We start from the raw sequence: 19,544 nt of genomic DNA, 5'->3' as shown, positions 1-19,544 counted from the left end.
AGTTTGAAAATCGAACATTACTTGGAAGAGGAGAAATGTGTAAAAAGCAGTTTCGTACAAAATATTCTGTCGCATTTTGGTGTATGCAAAACCTTTTTATTTTTTTAATTTTTATTCTCAGCTTTGAAGCTATATTCCTTAATAATACATCTCAAATATCTCTGCTTTGGGGTAACTAGATTTATTGCACATGCACCAAATTGAATGAATATAGCAGTCTAAGAGTTGGAGACCTCCCGGGCCATTGATTTCAGATTCCAAGTATTGCAAGTAACCACATCATATAAGCTTTTTTAAAAACCAATCAAATTTCATGTTAAAATTTGCTAGTTTTGTAGGCTCCATGCCTGATGGAGGACTATTCTGGAACCTCACTCTTCTGTTAGACAATGCCACCCAATTTCCAACCTGAATTTGTAACCAGTTTATTTCCATTTGTTCTTGTGCCAACATTGTCCTTAATTTTAAATAGCAATTTCCTTCCTACTGTTTATCCCAGATCTATATATATACAAAGCAACAGTATCTCTTCAATCTTGTTTTGCTAGGCCAGTGATTCTCAACCTCGTTCTTGGAGATCCATTGAAAGGAGTACCACAGAAGGTGTTGGGAGATAAGCAGATAAGAGCAGACTAGACTCTAGGTGGTGAGGTGATAAGCATATAAGGCATGCTCAGGCTCTCCCTACTTGACTGCCTTCCCAACCCCACTGCCTGGGCCCTCTGCAAGAATGTAAACATAGTAATACATTGGTTTTTGACATGGGGTGCCACTCAGTTCACCAAAGTTATGGAGGGATCCTTTGAGTCTAAAAATCTTGAGAACCAATATGTTAGGTCAAACTTTCTTAGGTTCTCCATTCTGCTGAAGACTCTGCTAGGTTTTCTTTGCATCTCTCTTCCAATTTTTAAATTAATCTCTCTTGACCCAGAATCGTATGACATCACCTGGAATGCTGTGCGACAGTACTTTGCATAATGGCATTAATATTTCCCTATCTCTACTGGAAATACTTAGCCCAATAAACCCTTGAACCACATTTGCCTTAATCATGATCGCATAATAGTGGTGGCTTTATAGTTATCCTGTGTAAATATTTTTCTGTCTCAAGACTAGTCCTTGAAGAGCTCCACTAGTAACTTCCCTTCAGCTTGACCATCTTGACAGTCTTTCCTAGTTACTTGACCACCAGATAACTTATTTTGTGTGGAGATTTGCATGGTAACATGTGATAGTTCATAGTCAGCATTTTCTGACTGCAAACAGTGCTCACCAATATAAGTAATCCTGTTACCTTGAATAGGACTATTCATAAGAGTGGGCACTGTGCCTATTGGTGCAAGCATAGTAAGTTAACCCTAAATGTCTGAAGAAATTAAACAGTTCACAGATAAACTGTTAGATGCTCTTAAATATTCCATTTAATATATAAGGGGGCATTCCATCCACTTCGATCCTCTCCCATTCCAAATAATGTCAGTCTCTTGCTTAGCTTGTCTTTTGTAGGTTATTTTTTTTTCCCTCCATTCCCACCCATTGAAACTTTTATTTTCTTTGGCTTTGGTGGAGAACGTGTTGAACTTCTCTCAAGAAACAGCCCATGTGCTATTACTGAGCATATGAGCTCCAACCATTACAAAGCATAGATGCCAATAACAAAAATAAGAATCCCCTCTTTCTTTGTGAAAGTGACTTATCTCATTAATTTGGATGGTATAATCTAGTTTTAATTAGATGAGTTGTCATGCTTTTGTAGATTATGACAAATTGCCTTCCATATTACACTACTATATTTATAATGCAGGTCAAGGAAATTTGGATAAATAAGTATTCGCTAAATATAAATCTATTTGCTATTCGGAAACATTCCCAGCTCCTTCATTTGGTATTCTGTTCCTGTTTCAGTGTCTACATTCAGTGAATGGGGTCTACGTCTCTCAGTGGGAGCTTTCTTTTTTTAATGATTCAACATTGTATATCACAGCAGGGACCTGACTTGATGCGAACTTAAAGGATCATCCTTACCATGAGGCTACTTTTGAAACTACATTTTGACGAGATCCAGCCTTAGTGCCTTTGGGTAGACTTGTTGGAACAAATATCAGTCCCTCTTCTCTCTCCTGACAATTAGTATTTGTATTGGCCTAAAATCTAGCAGCCCTAATCACAGACCTGAGCTGTACTGTGCTGACCACAATAAAAACGCATGGGGGTGGGGAAAGACAGTCCCTGCCTCACATAACTTAAGAGTGTAAGTGTGAGCAGGAATGGATGGATACAGGCAGATGTAAAAGAACATGGAAATAATTTGACAGCGTTATTATTCTAAAAGGTGGTCTCAGCATACCAATACGCAAGCTGGTGTCAAGTTTTTGTAGACATCATAAAAACAAATGAACAAAAAAACAAATTTAGTACTGTTGATATTTGTGGGGAACTAACTTTGAACGTAAAGAGCAGCATGGAAAATGCACAGATATTTGTTAGGAAATGTAGCAAGGGGGTAAAGGAGAATGGCACACTGGGCTGGCCAGAGATGGGACTTCTCTATAAACAGCATGAGGTACAGAGAGAATATGACATGAAGGGCCTTGAAAGTGAAGACAAGCAGCTTTTGTTGATTCAATGGAATGGGGAGGGGGCACAGTGGAGGGGCACAGAGAGAAGGTTGACATGATGAAAGCAGTAGGTTAGGAAAACCATCTTTGTCTCACTGCTCTGAATAAATACCAACAGGACAAGCAGTTGTCAGGCTACTGAGAAACGTAAGATGACCTGAGGAGTGCTTGAATGAACGTTCTAGTTGTGTTGGTAAATAAGAGAGACTATATTCTAGATATTATGCAGAAAGTACCTGCAAGACTTAAATACTGTGATGATCTAGAGTAGGGGTGGCCCAAGTCTGGTCCGCATCGGGTCCCTTGGCCCCACCTGGCCCAGGTGGCATCCCCTGGTGGTGTGTCCTGCTGCCCCCTGGGCACACAGCAGAGCTGTGGCAGCTCTGCACTGGACTGCCTTTAGGGGCTGGAACCAGCCCAGTCCCTGCTGCCACTGCTACCTCTCAGGTCACAGACCCTGGTAATTAACACCTCTGGGTCCTTTTTAAGTTCTCGAGTTTAAGCTGATCTGAAGCCCTCCACAGAGAAGAAGGTGCTGGAAACTGAGATATTAGTTTGTACAGGAGTCACTTCTGTATTTATTCTATGAATATGTTTAATGTTGAGTTGTTATGGAAGCTTGTAGTACTTGTCAATCATTGAGTCTGGGGCATGTGTATCTTGAAAGTGTTTGTGTCCAGCAGCTATTGTCTAGATCAAGATTTTGGTTAGGAGGTTATAGGGAAAGGGATGTACAAGAGGAGGGATAGTGAGATAGGAAAATGATACTTGGAAAAAGTGGGAAAACGGGATTTTAAGAAGGGTGTGATCAACTCTGATAAAGAAACTTTTTTCATAACATTGGGAGTCATTGTATTACAGACACTGATATTTTTTTAGGAGGCAGGCATGGAGTCTGTCTGTCACTTCATTTGTTGCCTTATCTGTATTTTACATATATTTCTCAAGCACCTGTTACCTTTTTAGATGGTAAGTTTTAGAACAAGTAGGCAGTGCTTGTGTGCTGTCTACTGCAACATGCAGCTGTTCAGCTTGAGGCCTTTTGAGTACTACATCATTTAAAAGGTATGGTAAGGATCTGCCACCTAGGTTGACAAGAAGTAGGCCCTAAAAGCATTAACTCTATAGGGGGAATTGAGGAAGGTATGTTTGAAGGCAGTGTGATTTGAGGCCTACACTAAGAAGCATCACACAATTTTGGATATCTGCAAGCTTCTGGATTATTTTTTCCTCATAGTGGAGATTTACATCTTAAATAAAGAGATATTGTGAGGGTCCCTAACTTATTAACTGTTTTTCCCAAACCAGAGAAGTTTTCATGGAGACCTTCACATCCATTTGTAATTATTCCACCTAGTCCTTATAACAACTGCATAAACTGCTTACACAAAAAACTATCATTTTACAAAAAGCAGGATAGATGTTTCTCAATCCATAACATAATTTAACTGTTAGGAAAAAAAGAGATAGGAAAAATGAACTCCATGAAATTTCTCTTTACATAGGTTGAAGATTAGGAAGAACTTTCTGACTTTGAGGGTGGCCAAGCATTGGAACAGGTTACCTAGAGAAGTTCTGGAATCTCCATCCCTGGAAATTTCAAGAGCAGGTTAGACAGACACTTGGCTGGGATTGGTTTATTTAGGGATCCTGCCTTAAGCAGGGGATTGGAGTAGATGACTTCATGAGGTCCCTTCCAGCCCTAGTTTCTTTTGATCTTTTTTTCCCTTTTTTTTTTTTTTTCTCCTATCATTCTTTTTATTAATATTTCTCTTCTGTGTGAGCAGTTTCTGTGGCTGCTTTAAGGACTAGTTGGAGTAATTGCACATGGATTGGAAAGTCACCATGAAGTTTCTGTTTTATTCAAGGTGCAAGCTCCACTACAAAAAAAACAAAACCAAAAAAACACAACCCCCCTCCCCCCCCCCCAAAAAAAAATACAAAAAAACCATGAGGGTCCATAGCTTATGAACTGTTTCCCCAAACCAATGTTTTCATCCTTCTGTCTTAAGGAGCTTTAAATAGTGGGTCTGTATAAATGGCAAGATATTTTAGTTCTTCTGTTAACCTTCTTTATGCAGAGTGATTTATTTCTATTAAATGTCATATTGGATTTTTTTCCATATTGGGTAAAGATAGTAGATATGCGGGAGAATTAAAAAACATCAGTTACCTTATGGGATGCATGGATTTAAACTATGGGGAAATGTCTCAATTTTCTTATCTTGTTGTAGAAATATAGCAAATCACTAAACCATTGCATCAAATTGTCTTAGGCATGGATTGTTCTTATTTCTGAAAATTTAATTTTTCAACAGAGCCATTCTGCTTGGCAAACTACCCTTCAGCTTTTCATAGTGTGATGTTTAATCCAGTAGAACCCAGATTACTGGCTACCGCTAACTCCAAAGAGGGCGTGGGACTTTGGGATATTCGCAAACCTCAGAGGTAAGAGCAGTTGTTGGTGAACATTGTGCTGTGAAACTGACCTCCTTTCTGAGGAGGGTACTTGCTGCTCAACTTGCTAGCATACAAATATGAGATGTTGAGATGACTTGCTTCAAAAAAGAAAACCTTCATGCTCTAGGAATTGTATTTACAATAATTACAGATCTATTAATGTGTATATATAGTAGAATATTGATTATATAAGCTACATTTATCTGGAAAGCTTCACCTCCACAAGAAGATCAGGTAAATGAGTTTCAGAAAGGTCTTTGGCTTCCTCAACATTGTGGCTTGCCCTCTTTAGTGGGCTTGCTTTAAACCCAGTTCTTATGCACTGAATCTGTAGTGAAGTTTATTTCCTCTTGATTAGCATAGTCTGAAGATGTCTTAATTTTTTACAGGTTTCATATTAACTGTTCACTTCCCTTGTTTCATAACATCACAACAGTAATACTAGAGAGAATAGACAAGTTCAGAAAAATGAAGTAATTCAGAGATGGTGTATGTACAATGCCAATATCCCCAGTTATGAAAACAACCTACATACAATGGCACACTTGTATTTGTTTCATTTATACATTGGAAGGGGGAAATTTTTATTTCTTCCAGATTTTAAAGAAAAATTAAATCTAAAATTAAATCTTGCATTGGTAATGACTACAGGAGAGATCAGTCTTACTTTTATAAAATTATTAGGATTGGCTTTTGCAAATATAATTTCAACCTGTTAAGACAACCATTGTACTGCTGACTGAATGATGGACTTAATTTTTTTTTTCTCAATTGTAAGCTGTTTAACAGATGAATTGGCTTTTGGTACCAAGGTTTGGTCAGGATTTTCCCTGCAACAGTTCTGTGGCTTCAGAACAGTTTCTTACTTAGAAAGTCTGGCACAATCCCTCTGACTGCTTTTTGTAATGCCTAGCATTACATTTCAGACATCTAGGTTTAGAGAATAAACCTAAAGGGTATTTAGAATTTTCCTAAACTTCCTCACTTGATCTTTTTCCATACTCTAAGGGCTTAGGTTTTATTAATTGTAACTCTTCTGATTTGTGCATGTGGAAAGGCTTTTTTTTTTGGTTTGGGGATTTGTTTTGGGGTTTTTTGGAGAGTGTTACATAGCTGAGCAAATTTAAGTTAATACATATTGTTGTTTTGTCTGGGGATATTATGAGATCTGAGAGGGTCATGAAGCTCACACAAAATATATTGCTCCTATCCCCAATAAAATGAAATTCAGTCTAAATAATAGCTAACAGTTTAACTGTAGAGTTCCGTATCTGTTTTGCTGTTTGTAAACATTCACACGCAAGTAAAAAAAAAAAAAAAAAAAAAAAAAATGGGTTGCCTTTGCCAGATCTGTCAAATCAGCAGAGGGTAGCTGGACTCCTGAGTTTCTGACTCTCAGCTTGATACATATTAATAAAACTTCCATAGTTAATTTGGGGTTGATCTGTGTGGGGAACCATCATTCCTTTATTCCCAAATTAATGACATGCCACCTGGACAAGGGAGAAGTGACATCATGTATCTGGACTTTAAAAAAGCCTTTGATCTGGTGTCTCATGATCTCCTCTTGGTAAAATTGGCCAACTGTGGCCTCGGCTACAACACAGTCTGATGGCTGGGGAATTGGCTCCAAGGCTGGACCCAGAGAGTGGTGGTTGACTGAAGTGAATCATCATGGTGCTCCATGACCAATGGTGTCCCCCAAGGCTCTGTCCTTGGCCCTGTTCTCTTTTTAACATCTTTATCAACTATGTGGATACTGGTGTCGGAAGTGGAGTGGCCAAGTTTGCCAATAACACTAAACTTCGGAGTAGGGCATCCATGACCAGGGGGTTGGCTGGTGATCCAGGCTGACTTGAATAGGCTCAAAAAGTGGGCAGATTCAGTACTGACAAATGCAAGGTACTCCACCTTGGGTGGGCAGGGGACCCTGCAACATATTTGTGGGCTTGGCAGTGCTATGCTCCCTAGCACCATGGCCAAAAAAGACTTGGGGGTCATGATTGACCACAAGATGAACATGAACCATCAATGTGATGACATTGCTGGTAAAGCAAACCAAACTCTGGCTTGTATCCATAGATGCTTCTCAGATCTCAGGATGTCATCCTTCTGCTGAACTCGGCCTTGGTGAGGCTGCAGCTGGAGTACTGCATCCAATTCTGGGCTCCACAATTCAAGAAGGATGTGGAGAAGCTTGAGAGAGTCCAGAGGAGAGCCCACGTGCATGATTAGAGGACAAGAGAATAGGCCTTATGAAGAGAGGCTAAGAGCCATGGGACTCTTCAGCCTGGAAAAGCACAGGTTCAGGGGTGACCTGCTGGCAGTCTATAAGTATATAAGGGGTGTGCATCAGGATCTGGGGGGACACTTGTTCACCAGAGTGCCCCAAGGGATGACAAGGTCCAACGGTCACAAACTCCTCCAAGACCATTTTTAGGCTGGACATAAGGACAAACTTCTTTACTGTTTGAGTCCCCAGGGCCTGGAATAGATTCCCCCCAGAGGTGGTGCAGACCCTTTGGACAAACCAGAATAAAGTAAAACTATCATTCCCACCATAGCAGAATGAGTGCTTCAGGGCTTACAGGAATAACAAGTAAGAAAAACTTCTATCTCTAGAGCCATCAGGGCTAAGTACAGACAGTCAAAAAGCCCAAGCCTGAATCGATTCAATCTTTGCAAGTTAGTCTAAGATGGGTAGATTGAACTGACAAGCAAGTGAACAGGCATTTTTACTTTTGATTCCAGAAATGCAGCCACATGCCTGCAGTGACCCAGGCCAGAACCCAGGCGGGGGGGGAAGATTTTGTTGTGGGGGGGAGGTGGCGGGGATGCTAGAGCATGCCTTCCTGCTCAGCTGGAGCAGACAGCTTGGGCCAAGTCTAGCCTGCCCGTCCTGCAACAGGGGACTTGTAGAGGAGGTGCAAAGCATCCTAGGATGCTGGGGGACTGTGAGTTGACTTGAATTTGGGTCAGAAGTTCAGTAAACCGATTTAACCTAAATTAGTTAAGTCTGCTAAATCCATCCAGGTGTATCTTAAACCAGTTTCAGGCATTTTGAAAGAGGTTGATGGTGCACTGAATTTCTGTTGTATTACGGATTTGAACCAGTTTCCAATCACTTATAGTGGTTTATATGTAACTTCTATCTCTAGCCCAGAATTTGTAACTGAATTAAAACAGGAACCAGGCCTACCCAGTAAGATGCCTCTTGTTGATGTTGATGTTTTTTTGTTGTTTTTTTGGGTTTTTTTCTTTTTGTAGTAACTTTTTTTTTTTTTTTTTTTTCCCCCCTGGCATAGTAACTCTGTTTCTGGCCAGTTTGTACCTTTTTGCTCTTCCCTTGCATTTTTAACTGGAAAAGCTTTATTTCCCTTTCACAAAGTCTTTTGGTTAGTATACAGGGAGTTGCTGGTGGGTTTTTTTGTTTTTTGTTTTTTTCCCCTTGGAACGTGATTGCTGCTGCTAAGTCCTAAAATAACTTGAAGATCTCCTAAGCAAAGAATGTTATTCTGGCTCCTCCATCAGCCTTCTAAATGTATGCTTACTGAAGTGTGGAGTGCTCTTGCCTTTGTGCAGGGTAGAGGTGGAGGAAACCGTCTTTGCTTCTTTTTTCTGAGAGCATTCATTTAATCCAGACTCAGGTTTTTTTTCCTGATACCTAGGATCACCTGAGTTAGAACATGCTCAGATAGAACAATTACAATACAAAGAAATAGCACCTATGTTCAGCAACAGATAAACTTGGCCAGAAGAAATAGTCTCATACCTCCTGTAGCATTCATTCGGGGAAAGACCTACCACTTCTACCAGGGGCGGGAGAGAAATTCCCATTTTGAGCCAGTGGGAGCTTTCCCTGAGTAAGACCTGCAGGACCAACTCTTTGAAAGCTTGTCTAGAATATGCTGGCAAGTGCATGTAGATACCACCATCACCACCTGCCTCTAACATGCCCTTGAACTGGTTTGGTTGGTCTGGAGTGGGGCACTTAGACACAAATCAAACTCATTAATTGAGTCTAAAATCAGGATGCCTGGTCTACACTATGTTCTAAAAGGTATTGGAACATGTTAGAACTCATTTGCTACATTGTATCTCTTAAATCTGGTCTAAAGGAGTTTTGGTATAGGCTCAACCTGTTCTGTTGGGCAAAGCTCTTCCCTGTTCTAACCTGAAAGGTGGGGGAAAATAGAAGCAAAATTCAAAATAGATTTAAATTAAAGACTTGGGGCACCAGACAGCTCTGGGACCCATGAGAACTCAGGTTTATTAGCATATAGGTCAAATGAAATCAAAGCTCTTGACAACTTTGACCAGTGGATGCCAAACTTTGGATTTCCTGTTGTGGGTTGTTTTTGTTGTGTTTTTATAACTAATTTTACATGGAAAAATGCATAGTAACAGTTAAATTTCAGTAAAATCCCTTCCATTTGAGCCAAGTTAAAACTTATCAAATTAATCAGTTTCTTTGAAATGTCCGTAAAAGTATTAGCGTTGAAGTTAGTAAATGATGGCCTTTACATGAATGCTAGAAGTTTGCTGTATAAGAGTGGGAAAACCAAAGTAGGCCAATGTGCTTTCATGCCCAAAACCACATCAGAAACCTTGAGGCTGAAAAGAAACTTTTGAGGAAGGAAGGTTGTTATGCATTCCTAAAAATCCTTAGTTACTGTAGTTGCTCAAAGTAAGGCAGCCACTTGATCCTTAACCATTGTGGTTTTGTCCACTGTGGCATTTTTTTTCCTGGAAATCTTCCACTAATGTGGTTCCACCTTTGGTGATGTAAGCAGTAGCATCATCATTAGGCCAAAAAAGACTCAGATGTTTTATAAGTATGTGAACCAAGACCAGGGGTGTTGAATTGGTGGAAGAATTGGAAGGGGACAGAAGAACATGTAGGTACTCTTCAAAGTCCCATGCACGTGAGCTGCCAAATACTCAACAGTTTTATGTTGCTTTAGTCGTCTTTAAAAAAAACAAACAAAAAACCCAAAACACTAGGTTGCATCAGTCAGCCACCTAATAAAGATTATTTGGGTAAGGAATGGGACAGGCTAACAAAAGATAACAAAAGAGACCATCAGAGAGCTTTTAATGGATGTGAATAAATTCAAGTCATCAGGGCCTGAGGATTTTCTTCCCAGGGTCCTGAAGGAGCTGGCAGAGGAGATCTGGGACCCCTTAGCAATGATATTCATGAAGTTGTGGGAGATAGGCAAGGTACCAAAGGACTGGAAGAGGGCCAGTGTGGTGCCTCTCCTTAAAAACAGGAAATAGAAGGACCAGGGAACTATAGACCAGTTAGCTGGACCTCTGTGCCCAGGAAACTACTGGAGCATATCCTAAGGAAGTCAGTTTGCAAGCATCTGGAGGAGGAAAGGCTGTTCACAATCAGTCGTCATGGATTTACTAAGAACAAGTTATCAACCTTGATCTCCTTTGACAAAGCAACTACTTGGATGGATGAAGTGAATGTTGTGGATATAGACTATCTGGACTTCAGCAAGGCTTTTGACAAGATCCCACATGACCATCTCATAAATAAATTGGAGAAGCGTGGGCTAGACGAAACTTTTATAAGATGGATGAACAGCTAGCTCAATAGTCGCAAGCAAAGAGTAATTATTAACAGATCTATGTCAGAATGGCAGAAGGTTTTGAGTGGAGCCCTACAGGGGTCTGTCCTAGGCCTAGTGCTGTCCATGTTTATTCATAATCTGGATGCTGTCAGAAAGCTTCTTCAGCAAGTTTGCAGCGGACATAAAACTGAAAATGATTACGAACATGGTGAACGATGGGAGCGCAATTCAGAAATATTTCAACAGATTGGAAAGCTGAGCTGGAACTAACAAGATGAAGTTCAGTGCTGAGAAATGCAAGGTGCTGCATCTTGTGAAATAATAATAATAACAAAATACGAAATGGGTGATGTGTGGGTAGATGGCAGAAGTATGGAGAAGGATCTGTGAGTCCTGGTAGACTGAATATGAGTCTGCAGTGTGATGCAGCTGCACAAAAGGCAAATACGGTTTTTGGATGCATCTGTAGAAACAGCAGGTTCAAGACCCATGAGGTGATAGTGCCTCTCTACTCTGTACTGGTTAGGCCTTTCCTGGAGTATTATGTACAATTTTGGGCTCCACTTTTTAAAAAGGAAGTGGAGAAATTAGAGAGGTGGGGGGGGCAATACAAATGTTAAAGGCCTTGGAAGGCAAATCATAAGAGGAGAGGTTGAAGGAGCTATGCAAATGAAACTTAAGAGGGGATATGATCAGCAATCTTCAGATACCTGAAGGGCTGCCATAAAGAAGAGGGGAAAATACTTTTTTTTTTTCCCCCCTCTTGCTGCAGAGCATGGGACATGGACCAATATCTTGATGTTGCAGCAAAGTAGGTTTAGGTTGGATATTGGGAAAAACTTCTTTGTTATTATAACAGTGAGGCAGTAGAACAGACTGCCCAGGGAAGGTATGGTTTGGTGGGAAGGTTGGCCTAGATGACCTCTGGAGGTTCCTTCCAGCCATATTCTTGATGATTCTATGATCCTTTCAAGGGTGCTGCAGGGTGCCACACAGTGTTAGCATTGTTAGGTGTGTTTAGGTTCCATCATTTGGAGGTGTTCAAGAAGAGGTAGGATAGAGATGATCTGTGCCTATGGTCTTCTTTGGGTATTTCCTATGCTTCTGGATTTCCACATGGGGCCAGGAGGGACACTTTCTTCCTGCTGCTGCTGCATCTCAGGTTTTTCAGGCCTTCCCCAGAGGCCTTGGGTGTTGACTGCAGCCAAGGCTGAGGATCTTGACTGGGATGTGCCAGTGCTCCTGTTGGGACTTAGACCCAGAGATTCCTGGCTAGAGGGTCTTGCCCCTCCACACAAGGTGAGACCAATTGCCTTATTTGGGATCAGGAAGGAATTTTATCCCATGGTCAGATGGGTGTGGACTGTGGGGGCTTTTTGCCTTCCTCTGTAGAGGGATATGGTCCTCTTCCTGAGATCTCTTGAGCATATTTTTTTAACAAACTTTGCAGCAGCAGGACATTGACTGACATGGTCCCCCTGCTTTATCTGTCTGTGGTAGGTTAGGTTGTTATGTCTTGTTGTTGGGGTTGACTTCGTGGTTTTGCTGAGCAATTACACAATAGATTTGTACAGGATGATTTGGATACTGGTGATCCTGTCTCAGGTTGGCCTATATGACCCTGGAGGTCCCTTCCAGCCCTACTCTTGATGATTAGGTGATCCTCTCAAGGGTGCTGCAGGGTGCCACAGTATTAGCATTGTTAGTTATGGAAACATGATTCATATGATAAACCCAGTGATTTCAAATGGGAACCCCTAGTGTTAAAAACATTCTGGCCTGCTGTGTTCTTTCAGAGTTCTCTGAAATGGGAGAATTGTTCATTTTTGGGTTTTTTGGGTTTTTTTTGGACTACAGAAAAAAGTGGTGCAAACTAAGAGCTCACATATTTGAGGTGTATCTTGAGTCTACCAGGGGGCATCTGTCATCTAAAAAGGTTGAGAACCACTGAGTTGTACCCAGGAATATCTCAAAATGTAAAAACAAGAAAAGCTGAGTGTTTAAGGGAAGTCACTTTGAGGTGCTAGTGGAGTTCTATTGCTGTTTACTCAATCTAAGCTTTGAGCCTGTGAGATTCACTTGGCATCCTCACCTGTTTTGGAGTCTGAGGTGAGGTTAGATCTTTAACTAGAAGAGTCTCCTCAGGACAGACTGCTTCTCCAGTTTAGTCAAAAACAGCCTAACCCAATCTTGCTGCTTTAAATTGGCACTGGACCTTTTGCCCACCCACATACACTACTCTATCAGCTTCTACTGACTGCAGCACAAACCACTAAATGGAATTTTAAACTACTAGTACCAAATTTATAACCCTCCTCCCCTCTCCTTCCTGTGTCATCATACTTAAATGTTTAGTTTGAATTTTTTTCAGGACTGTTGAACATGAACAATTTCCACTGACTTGAAGTAGAATTTTGCGTGTTCTGCACCAGTTCTCAGGCTGCCCAAAGGAAAAAAACCATGCAAAATGAATGACTGTTTGTGTCAACTTTGGCCTCATTTTCTATTAATGTTTTTTGGGGAGGGGTCATCCGTAACTCTTTTCAGTTAACAACTTTTTTACCCTGTAGCTTGGAGTGTTTTGCACATATGGATGGATCCAAGATTAACTAATAGTGTGTATGTGGTGGGGAGGGGGTAGCACGCTATCCCTAAGACCATGGAGATATAGGGGCAAGGCATAGCGAGAGCTCCCAGGTTGGTGGGTGGGCACCGAGGAGCTCAGCAGAAAGCAGGTGCATGAAGAGGCAGGAACCCACCCTCTGCCAACACCATTGCCACTGCCCCTGGCTAATCTCGTTCAGCTGGAAATGTGGGGAGCTTGGCCAGGGATGGCAGTGCAGAGTTTCCTCCTTTAAGCCTCTTTCTCCCCTTGTTCCCAAAACGTATTCCCTGCCATATCTTGATAGCAATTGTATCACTTCATAACCACCCACTGTGATTTCTCCCCTTCGCCCCAAAGGGGAGATTTCTTTTAACCCTTCCCTTCCAAGAATAAAATTATTACCTGGAGCAAATCCCTTGAGGAGGGCAAAGGCTAATGTTTTCTTATTTAATGCAGACTGAGCTGTTTTAAGGCATTTGTGCCACTAGATGGTGTCCAGAAACTACATTTCCCTCCCTCCCCCCCAAAAAACTTTCGTGTCTGAAAAATGTTTTTGTTACAAGAACACATTTGTATAGAATTGCCTGGTGTGACTGAGCAAGGCATATTATGTGATTTGTCTATTTGGACATGCCTAATGACATGGCATTTTTAAGTACTTGAGCTTCTACTTTTTAAGAACCAAAGAAAATTCTCTTTTAAAAGGATATCATCCCCTTTTCCCGAGTTCTTTTCTATTCTTACACCTCATCTGACTTTGTCACTCCTATGCCAATTAACCTGGGCATCATTTTTGATCTGGATGGATTTTTGTCCCACTTGGTTACCTTTTACCTTTTTTAAATAGGAACACTTTTTTGTCTGAGTAAGCAGTTTTACTGTGCCTGCATCTAAATTAAGGGTGATGGTCACAAAGCAAGTCTTTATTGCATGGAACTTGCTTACCACAAGCAATGTTGAACCCAAGAGGCTGCTGTAATCATGTTCTTTTTCTTTTTTCTTTCCTTGAGCAAATGGGGGAGGAGTCTGAGTAGCTCAGGGTCCTGGTAGAGATGAGAAACCTTCACCTATAAAAGACTGGCTCAAATAAAAATAATTTTAGCCACTGCAAATTTTACAGTCCGTTGTCTTAGTTCATGTCATACAAGTCCTAACAAGTAGCATCAGTTTAGTTCTTGGATAACCTGAAGAACTTCTCAGACCAGGAGAAAATAATTTGATTCAGATTGCCCCTTCAGAAAAAAGAAAATGTTACCTTGCTTTAAATTTCTTTTCTGACACTTAGTTGAACTATATATGAATATTTGCATTGTAAGTTTTAAAAAAAAAACTTAAAGAGGGCTGACCTAATGACTATGAGACCCTCTGAAGTTGCTCACAACCACAGAAAATTTAAAAAGTAAAAATTGAGGTTAACAGGAAGAGCAAAGTATGATGTTACAGAACAAGAAACATGGTGGGTATTGTTGCCCCTGCGCTAGTGAAATCTGCGGGGTCTTAACCCTCATGCAGAAAAGGATTAAAGATGACTGTGTAACTAATCTCCCAAAGGGAGAAGAAGAAGATTAATAAGTGTCTTTGTAATTATAGAGTGGGCTTGAGGAAAGGAAGATACTGTAGGCTGCCTTTTCCCATCCAACCCCTTGCCTGCCACTTCATTATAATCCAGAGGTTTTGCATCATGGTGAACTGTCATAAGCAGCAGTGTCCTATAAGACTGCACCTTTGGAGGAGGTCATTTATACATCCTAAAGCAGTAAAATATGAAGTATGGATGCATCTTCCCCAGAAGTAGTTGCTGTAAGTTAATAAGGTATTTCATTAAGACATACTGACGTTGCTTTAGTATGCTCACATGTCAAGTTATCTCTGCCAATAAAGCAAGAGACTTTGAGGCACATGTGTGAGATGCATTGTATGTGTTCAAGAACCCAATGCTATCTTGAGTACCTTTTCTGGAAAATGCATGTTTTCAGGGGTTCAAGTTTTACATGTACTAAGTGGGCCACAGCTAGAACCACTATGCTATTAATAACCACTGTACCTGCCATCTCCTGAGTGCTGAGCATGCACAACTTCAAGGGAAATCAGTGAAATTTGCAGGTACCCAGGCCCTATGGAAATCTAGTGCTTAGCTTCTGATTGGGCTGTCTTATTGCCTCTGATCACCTCTGCCTATATAGGTGTGAAATAATGGATATCTTAGGGTTAATTTTCACATTGCTAGATCCAGTGGAAAACCTCTTAGTCTGTTCCACAGTACAAGGTTCCCTTTCTCCCACCAGGCAAGTAAGCCTAGTATGAAAATTTTTTGTTTTGAATCCCATCAATTATGTGAGTGAGATGTAAGAATAATATGGATTCCTGTAAGGAATTAACCTAGTTTGGACTGTACAGATTTTCTTCTAGTTGAAATTAATGAGGTGTGATTTTTTTTTTCATATAATTCTTTCCAGTGGTTTTCTCCAGTACTTGTTTCTTCTGTGAGAGTTATAAACTTCCATTGTGAAAAGGCATATAGGAGTTTGAATGTTAGTGAAGCACTGCTGCTGAATGTATACAAGCTGATATACAAAGTGAGTGTGCATTATATTTACTATTTAAGAATAAGTTCTGCCCATAAGTTAATCTTAAGTGATTATTATTAAACTAGAGCTATGTTCAGCAAAGGAATTATCCTGGGTAGAAAAGGACCTCCAGGCCTGATGGGACTTTTCTGTGACGGTATTGTGACATCCTTCTGTCAGACGGTAACAACTCTGGTACACAAATGAGAAAACGAGAACTGATTATTATTGCACCAGACCCTGGAACCAACCATTTCTGATGCATGCCTTTTTGGCATTTTTAGAAGTCTTTTTCAAATAGTCAAGAAGCAACAAACTCTTGTGTATTACTGAATCAGCATGAACTGTTTAACTTGCTCAGTACAGTAAAATTGCAGGCTGCATATTTTGTTTCAACATCTGCCAGCTATGTTCTTAAATGGGAGTCGTGCTGCTGTGCCCAATTAAAAAAATATATATTTCAGCAATTATTTTTCATTTTCTTCCCATATCCCCATTGTACCTTGGTGTGAATGACTAATTTTGTGATTGTTAATTTGTCTGGCATTTGTTAAAACCAGGCATATATTAAGAGTATGTGCTGTATAAGCTCTCACTGCCATGACTGTACCAAAGCACCTCCACTCTCATCTGCAACATTCTCATGAAGTCTAATCATCTCCTGTAATTCTGCAAATATTTCATAATCCTGACCTTTAATATACTGTTATTCCAGTTTTTGTGCTGCTATTGCATCTTACTTTTAAACTATGCTACCATTAACTGTTTTCAATCTTGATGTCTTCCTAAAGAACCCCCAGAGTTTGTTTGCCCTTGCTTTGCTTATTTTTAAGCAGGCACAGTTCAGTGTAGTTGTCTGACATTAGAACAACGGTGGGCAAAATGTGGGATGAATCCAGCCCACAGAGGAACTTTGTCTGGTACATGGCAGGTCCCTTGGTCCTGCCTGACCCAGGCACTGTCTGGCCCAGGCATTGTCTAGCCCATGGCACATCCTGCTGCCACAGGGCATGCAGCAGGGATGGGGTGGCTCCATGGCTGGACTGCATTTCTAGGTAGCTCAGGCGGTGGCAGCCCCCTCTGGCTACCGCTGCTGGCCTCAGCCACGTGGTATTGGCAGGGCCCTACGTGTACAGCCCTAATCCCAGAAGTCCTGACTGGAGAAGACCAGCTCTGGACCATCTGGGACCTGCATGCACAGTCCCGGCCTTGGCCCTGGCCTAACCCATCCTGTGCCCAATCTGGACCTGCTGCCTACAATGAGTGGTGATGGTGATAGTCGAGTAGAAGCTGCTGCTGGGTACAGGGGAAAAGCGGCCACCTCTCCCTCACCACAGCTGGGTCCTTCCTGTTGCTCTGCCTGGAGCCCAGGCCAAGGTGTCCTGCAGCTTCTCTCCAATGCCATCACCAACACAAGCAGCGCTGCCTCCTACCTTTTCTCTTGTGTCTGGCATTAGCTTCTGCCCAGCCACTACTGCCACTGCTCACTGTGGGTGGATAGGTGTGGAGTAGGCATGGGGTGAAACGGGGCCAAAGCTGTGTGCACAGGTCCTGGCTAGTCTGAAGCTTGTCTGCTCCAGCTGGGGCGAGTCTGGACTGGGTGCAGGCTGGGGCGGGGCTGTGCACTCAGCTGCTGCTGGGCACTGGTGGCAGTGGTATGGAGGAGCCACAGGGTGAGCGGGCTCTGGGCTGTTGCAGGGGGAGGCGGTGGTGGGGGAGGAAGGGGGTGCTGACCAGCCCATGACAGTTTTCCCCAGAACTATCTATGTGGCCCACAGGCCCAAATAATTGCCTGCCCTTGCCTTAGAAGCTAAAATTTCCATATTTATTTTTTGTTGTTTCCCAAGACTGCTTCTAACTCTTTGAACATGTATGTAGTAACTACTGATTTATTATTTTTCCCACAAGGAATCAAACCTACTGAATTCCAAGAAAATTTTTGGAATATACTCAAGTTTGATAGTACGAGGAGTTCAGTATGGTGGTTATTCTGTTTTTCAGTCTTGCCTATGGGTACACAAGCAAGTTTACCTTGAGGTAAAGGAGGGCTGGAATTTAGTCCATCAGCTGGTCTGAGGTGTGTGTGCACGCATGCATGTACTTTTACCTTGTGGTAAATGAAAGCTAATCGCTGGCAACTTGTCCTACTTCCACTGAAAGATAAGCTACTACTAGTTAGCTTTCATTTACTGTTGGCAATAGTGTAACTAGGGTGGGGCCCTGGGTAGTGACTTCAGGGGAAGGATAGCAGCTGTCATCACAATTGGATCAGCAGGTGACAACTGGAAATTTGTCATTGGCAATCTCCTGACTTGAGGATGATCTCTGCCACGGGTCTTGAGGTAACTTAAAGAGTCCAGTCCTTGAGCTGCAGATCCACCTGAAGAAGTTGCAAGTCTTTCTGTAGTTCCACAGTTGCTGCTGCTGCTGCTGCTTCTGTTAGTCACAGCTGCCCTGGATGCCCAGCTGATTTGTTGCACTTCTGACTGTTGGATTAAGAGCATGTATATGGGCAGTGGCAGCATCGCATACGCTGTAGTTTAAAAAAAAAAAAAAACAACAAAAAACCAAAACAAAATCAAACAAAACCCCTGCCCTTGTTTGTATGTCCATGCCTTATGTGTAATAATGCATAAACCCCTAAAACATGCAGTTTTGTGAGCTCCAAGTAGTGAGTATTAAGCTAAAAGGAGAGGATTTCCTTGAACGTTTCCAAAATTCAAAGTAGTCACCATTGCCTTGTCTAAGGCAGTGGTTCTCAACCTTTTTTGTGCCAGGACCCACTTGTAAACATCAGTGGCCAGTCCCAACCCAGTTCTGCTCACTCCTGACCAACTGCTCCTCAGGCCCAGGCCCCCAGGGTGTGGTGCAGGGAGTGTGTTGGTTTTGTGGGGGGAGGGCCTAGGCAGCCCTTTGCAGGCTGGAACTCTGCCTGCCTGTAAGAGAGAAGCTGTGGGTTCCCACATTTTTCTCCTTTTAAAGAAAAATTCATTTTTAAAGTTTGATCTAGTTTTAAAGGGGTTTTTTTGCAACCCTTTTCATGTATTCTTGTGACCCACAGGTTGAGAAGTGCTATCCTAAGGTACCTTTGAAAGGACTTAAAAACAATTTATTTTATGGAGAGATTATTTGAAACATCTCTGGGACCAGGGTTATGGTGATTTTGCTCTAGGGCTGGGCCTCATCTGTTGCAGACCTGTAAAAGCTATTTCTGCAAGACCTGAGTATTGATCTTCCTAAAGTTTTAGTGCACATCTACCCTTTTGTGCTTTTCTTTTCTCAAATAAATATATAAATCAGCATTCAACTAGCTTAAAAGCAGAGGTTTAGCTTTAGCCCTGTAAAATTTAGTAAACTATTAACATATTGTCTACCAAATGTTTCTACCCCGAGACGAGCACTCTTCTAATCTGTTGGAATAGACAGGAAGCGAGAGGCTCCGTAGACATGTTTTGGATAAGTGTGCAATCATCTCTGCTAGATGCAAACTGGTATATCAGGCTTTTGAGATACTGCAGTCTCTCTTCCCTCCTCCTCCCTTTTTAGGGCTTGTCCTCACTGCAGAGTTAAATTAGGCTCTTTTTCAACCTGTTGCCTATTCAGCGCACAAATTGCTTTTATGCTTTGTGGTGGTACTTTCATCCTTGAGAGAACTGGATTAGTCCTCATGCATAGGCTAAAACTTGACTGGACTGGAAACCTGCCTATTTTA

At 41.6% G+C, this 19,544-nt stretch overlaps 1 protein-coding gene across 2 annotated transcripts in view; it reads left to right on the top strand.

Moving 5' to 3' along the window:
* DCAF5 (DDB1 and CUL4 associated factor 5) overlaps positions 1-19,544 on the top strand; it is a 111,966-nt gene that overhangs the window by 22,902 nt on the left and 69,520 nt on the right. For both annotated transcript variants that reach the window (XM_090033217.1, XM_090033219.1), the window contains exon 5: positions 4,937-5,066. In XM_090033217.1, the coding sequence (XP_089889343.1) occupies positions 4,937-5,066 (130 nt within the window). The remainder of the gene's footprint in view (positions 1-4,936; positions 5,067-19,544) is intronic.

The sequence above is a fragment of the Crocodylus siamensis genome, chromosome 2 (assembly GCF_052110815.1).
Source record: "Crocodylus siamensis isolate JL-2025a chromosome 2, ASM5211081v1, whole genome shotgun sequence".
NCBI lineage: Eukaryota > Metazoa > Chordata > Crocodylia > Crocodylidae > Crocodylus > Crocodylus siamensis.
This window is presented reverse-complemented; position numbering and strand designations above follow the sequence as displayed.